The sequence below is a fragment of the Lathyrus oleraceus genome, chromosome 4 (genome assembly GCF_024323335.1).
Source record: "Lathyrus oleraceus cultivar Zhongwan6 chromosome 4, CAAS_Psat_ZW6_1.0, whole genome shotgun sequence".
Lineage (NCBI taxonomy): Eukaryota > Viridiplantae > Streptophyta > Magnoliopsida > Fabales > Fabaceae > Lathyrus > Lathyrus oleraceus.
In genome coordinates, this window is record NC_066582.1 from 456,041,863 (window position 1) to 456,046,019 (window position 4,157).

At 38.4% G+C, this 4,157-nt stretch overlaps 1 protein-coding gene across 1 annotated transcript; it reads left to right on the top strand.

The window, feature by feature from the left end:
- The first annotated feature begins 1,312 nt into the window (after positions 1-1,312).
- On the top strand, positions 1,313-2,224 carry LOC127137951 (uncharacterized). The gene is made up of 2 exons (XM_051064356.1): positions 1,313-1,629; positions 1,714-2,224. The coding sequence occupies exons 1-2, from the start codon at positions 1,313-1,315 to the stop codon at positions 2,222-2,224; spliced, it is 828 nt and encodes a 275-aa protein (XP_050920313.1).
- Positions 2,225-4,157: the final 1,933 nt, after the last annotated feature.

The window sequence follows — 4,157 nt, forward strand, 5'->3', positions numbered from 1 at the left end:
AATTCTTGGAATGAGAATTTCTTGTGACATGAAGAAAGGTAAATTATGGTTATCGCAACATAATTACATTGAGAAGGTGCTAGAGAGGTCTAAGATGATCAATTCAAAACCTATTAGTACTCCACTTGCTAGTCATTTCAAACTGAATTCTGAGCAGTGTCCTATAAGTGAAGAAAACAAAGAAGATATGAAGAATGTTCCTTATGCATCTACAGTTGGTAGTTTGATGTATGTTATGGTATTCACAAGACCCCATATTACTAGTGATGTTGGTGTTTCTTAGTCGGTTTCTCTATAATCCTAGTAAAGATCATTGGTAAGTAGCAAAGTGGATTCTCAGATATCTTAGTGGTACTTCTAGAGTGTTCCTATGCTTTGGGAGTGGTGATCATGTGTTAGATGGATACACAGATGCATATATGACTTGTGATATTGATTCTAGAAAATCTACTTCTGAATCATGATGACTTTTGCAGGGGGAGCGGTATCTTGGCAATCAAGGTTACAAAAGTGTGTTGCTTAATCTACTAACGAGGTTGAGTATATTGCAGCAACTAAAACATATAAAGAACTTTTGTAGGTGAATAAATTCCTACAAGAGTTGGGAGTTAAGCAAGAGAAGTTTATGTTGTTATGTGGCAGTCAGAGTGCAATTCATCTTGGTAAGAACCCTACGTTTTATTCCAAATCAAAGAACATTGAGGTACGATGTCATTTGATACAAGATGCCTTAGAGACAAAGTTGTTTTCACTCGAGAAGATCTATACTGACAAGAATGGTTTAGATATAATGACAAAGATTTTTCCTGTGACAAAGATGATTAACTGCAAAAAGAAGGTGGGCTTAGTGGAGCAGCTCTTTCCCACTTGAGTCGTGAGGGGGAGATTTGTAGGGTGGGTTCACTTTTAAAGTAAGTCCTACCATTTATTTATAAAAAAGAAAGAGAAAAAGAATAAAAGATAAAAATAAGTGTTTTTTTGTCTATTTGGGCCAAAACCATTTAGCGTGTATTTAAAAGAAAGTTTGTAATCCTAAAACAACACAACAAATAAATTTCTATAAAGAAATGCAATAGAGAAGAGGAAAAACTATTAGAATATCTCTATAATTAGTATAATTATTAGGATATCTCTATAATTGGTATACATCATAATTGTATATTATTAGCTTCCAAATATAGACATTGTCATACTTATATATAATGAGTATTCCTATCAATGAAAAGGCAGGGATTAAATTACTTACATAGTATCAGAGTTGTCATGATCCTAACCTAAACCCTTCTCACTGTCGTTAATCCTCTGTTTTACCATGACAGAAATAAACTCTCATTCCCAAACTTCTGATGACACTTCATCAGCCTCTCAAACCAGCCCTCATCAGGCGGGGAAACCCAAGTTCCACTCCGCCTTCGCTATCAACAACGTCAAAACCATAATCCCGGTGACGATGGAAAATGATTCTAATCTCTACCTCTCATGGTCTTCCCTCTTCAAGGTGCAAGCACGTGTTCACAACGTACTTGATCACATCATCCCGTCATCGGATGCACAGGCCATACAAGCATCAGCAGACCTTAAGGCTAACGATTCTGAACTTTGGAATTGGCTTGATGCAGTGGTACTGCAATGGATGTACGCAACCGTCTCGCATGATATTCTTCAATCAATCCTCGTCATCGATGACACTGCCGAAGAATGCTGGAAACGCACCGCCATTATGTTTCATGATAACAAGCATTCACGTGCTGTACAATTAGAAAATCAATTCAGCAACATAAACATGAAAGATTTTCCATCGACAAAATCATATTGCAACCGCCTCAAAACTCTATTTGATCAACTCGCCAACGTCGACTCTCCAGTCACTAACACACGACGAGTGCTTAAAATGATATCAGGTCTCACTGATGCATACGTTGGGTTTATAACCTATATACAACAACATGACCCTCTCCCCACCTTCGCCACAGCACGGTCACGGTTGGAACTCGAGGAATCAACCATGTTGCAGCGTGCCGCTTGCGAATCACACACCTCATTTATTTCGGCCGGTTTCATGGCCAAAGCTCCGGCCACCGAACCTGCACCCAAACCATCATCCTATGCTTCAAACTCCCAACTATCTCCATCGATATATCACGGTCATAGAGGAAAGAAACCGAATCGTGGCGGTCGAAATTCTGGAAGAGGAAATCGCGGGCAGCAACAACAACAACAGTGACATCCATGGAATTACCCACCTTGGCAATAATGGGGTCCTTTGAATTACCCACATTGCCCTTACCCAACCTCAAATTGGAATATACCAAATAATGGTCCTAAGCCCCAACAAAGTGGAATTCTTGGGCCCAAACCTCAGCAGGCTTCTTTCAATGTTGGTACTACCAGCCTTACTGACATTCAAAGTGCTTTCAGCACCCTCAATCTTGCTTAGCCAGACCCTCTTAGTACATGGACACCAGAGCCACCTCTCACATGACATCCTCGCAAGGTAATCTCTCATCTTATTTTAAATTGAGCAAAAATAATAAAATCATTGTCGGAAATGGTCATTTTGTTCCAATTTATGGTCTCGGTAGTACACATCTAAATAACCCCCACCAACCTCTTGTCCTAAACAATGTGCTTCACGCTCCAAATCTAATTAAAAATTTAGTGTTAATTCGTAAATTTACTACAGATAACAATGTTTCAATTGAATTTGACCCGTTTGGTTTTTCTGTGAAGGACTTTCAGACGGGGATACCTATCATGAGATGTGAAAGCCAAGGTGACCTTTAACCCATTACCAACCACATGACCAAAAATAAATCCAAGCATCCATCCACCTTTGCAGCTTTGTCACCATCTATTTGGCATAATCGTCTAGGACATCTGGGCGAACATGTTTTGTCTTTTCTTCGCAAAAATAAATTGGTCGAGGGTAATAACTCCCGTAAATTACATTCACATTTTTGTAATTCATGTCCTCTTGGTAAACACATCAAATTTCCTTTCACTAATTCACTTAATAATAGCTTGTCGCCATTTGATATTCTACATAGTGATGTATGTACATCTCCCATTTTAAGCTCAACAGGTCACAAATATTATGTTTTATTCATGGATAATTATTCAAATTTTTTGTGGAAATTTCCTATTTCACAAAAATCTTAAGTTTATCCTATTTTCCAAAAGCTAAGAGCTTACATTAAAACACAATTTCAATGGGAAATCGAAACAATTCAATGTGATAATGGTGGCGAATACATGTCTAACAATTTTCGAAAAATGTGTGAACTTAATGGCATATTTTTTCGTTACTCTTGTCCTTACACCTCCTCTCAAAATGGTAAAGCTGAGCGAAAAATAAGGTCCATTAATAACATTATTTGAACTTTATTAATTCATGCATCTCTACCTCCTTCATTTTAGCATTATGCTCTAGAAAAGGCCACCTATATTTCTAACATTTTTCCAAGTAAATCAATTAATTTTCAGTCACCTCTCTACATGTTATATAACAAAAACCCGTCATACTCCCATCTACATGTTTTTGGTTGTCTATGCTTTCCTCTATCCCCCTCAAATACCATCCACAAACTTCAACCTCGCTCCACACCATGTGTCTTTCTTGGGTACCCGTCCAATCATCGTGGTTATAAGTGTCTCGATATGACAACAAACAAAATAATCATTTGTCGTCATGTTTTGTTTGATGAGTCCACCTTTCCCTATGCAAAGTTGCACACCCCTCAATCTACTACCTACATGTTTCTCGACAATGACTTATCCCCTTATCTCATCAACCATATCATGACTCAAGACCAAAACAATTCCTCGGTCCCTCCTTCAAAACCAAACACCTCCCAAAATATGGCCCACACCACACCTTTTCCAAATACACTCCCTCAAACAATATGGCCCACTACTCCCTCAACCCCTACTCTAAACTCATCACTCCCATTCCCACAATCAAATCATACCTTGCAAAATAATCTCCCCCTATCTATCAACCTACCGCCCAAGCCAACACAAAATCCATCACTAGGAGTCAACATGGAATTTTTAAACCTAACCAAAAATACTACAGTTTACTCACTCATATCACAAAATCCCCCCTTCCTAGGAATCCAGTGTCTGCACTTAAGGACCCTAATTGGAAAATGGCCATG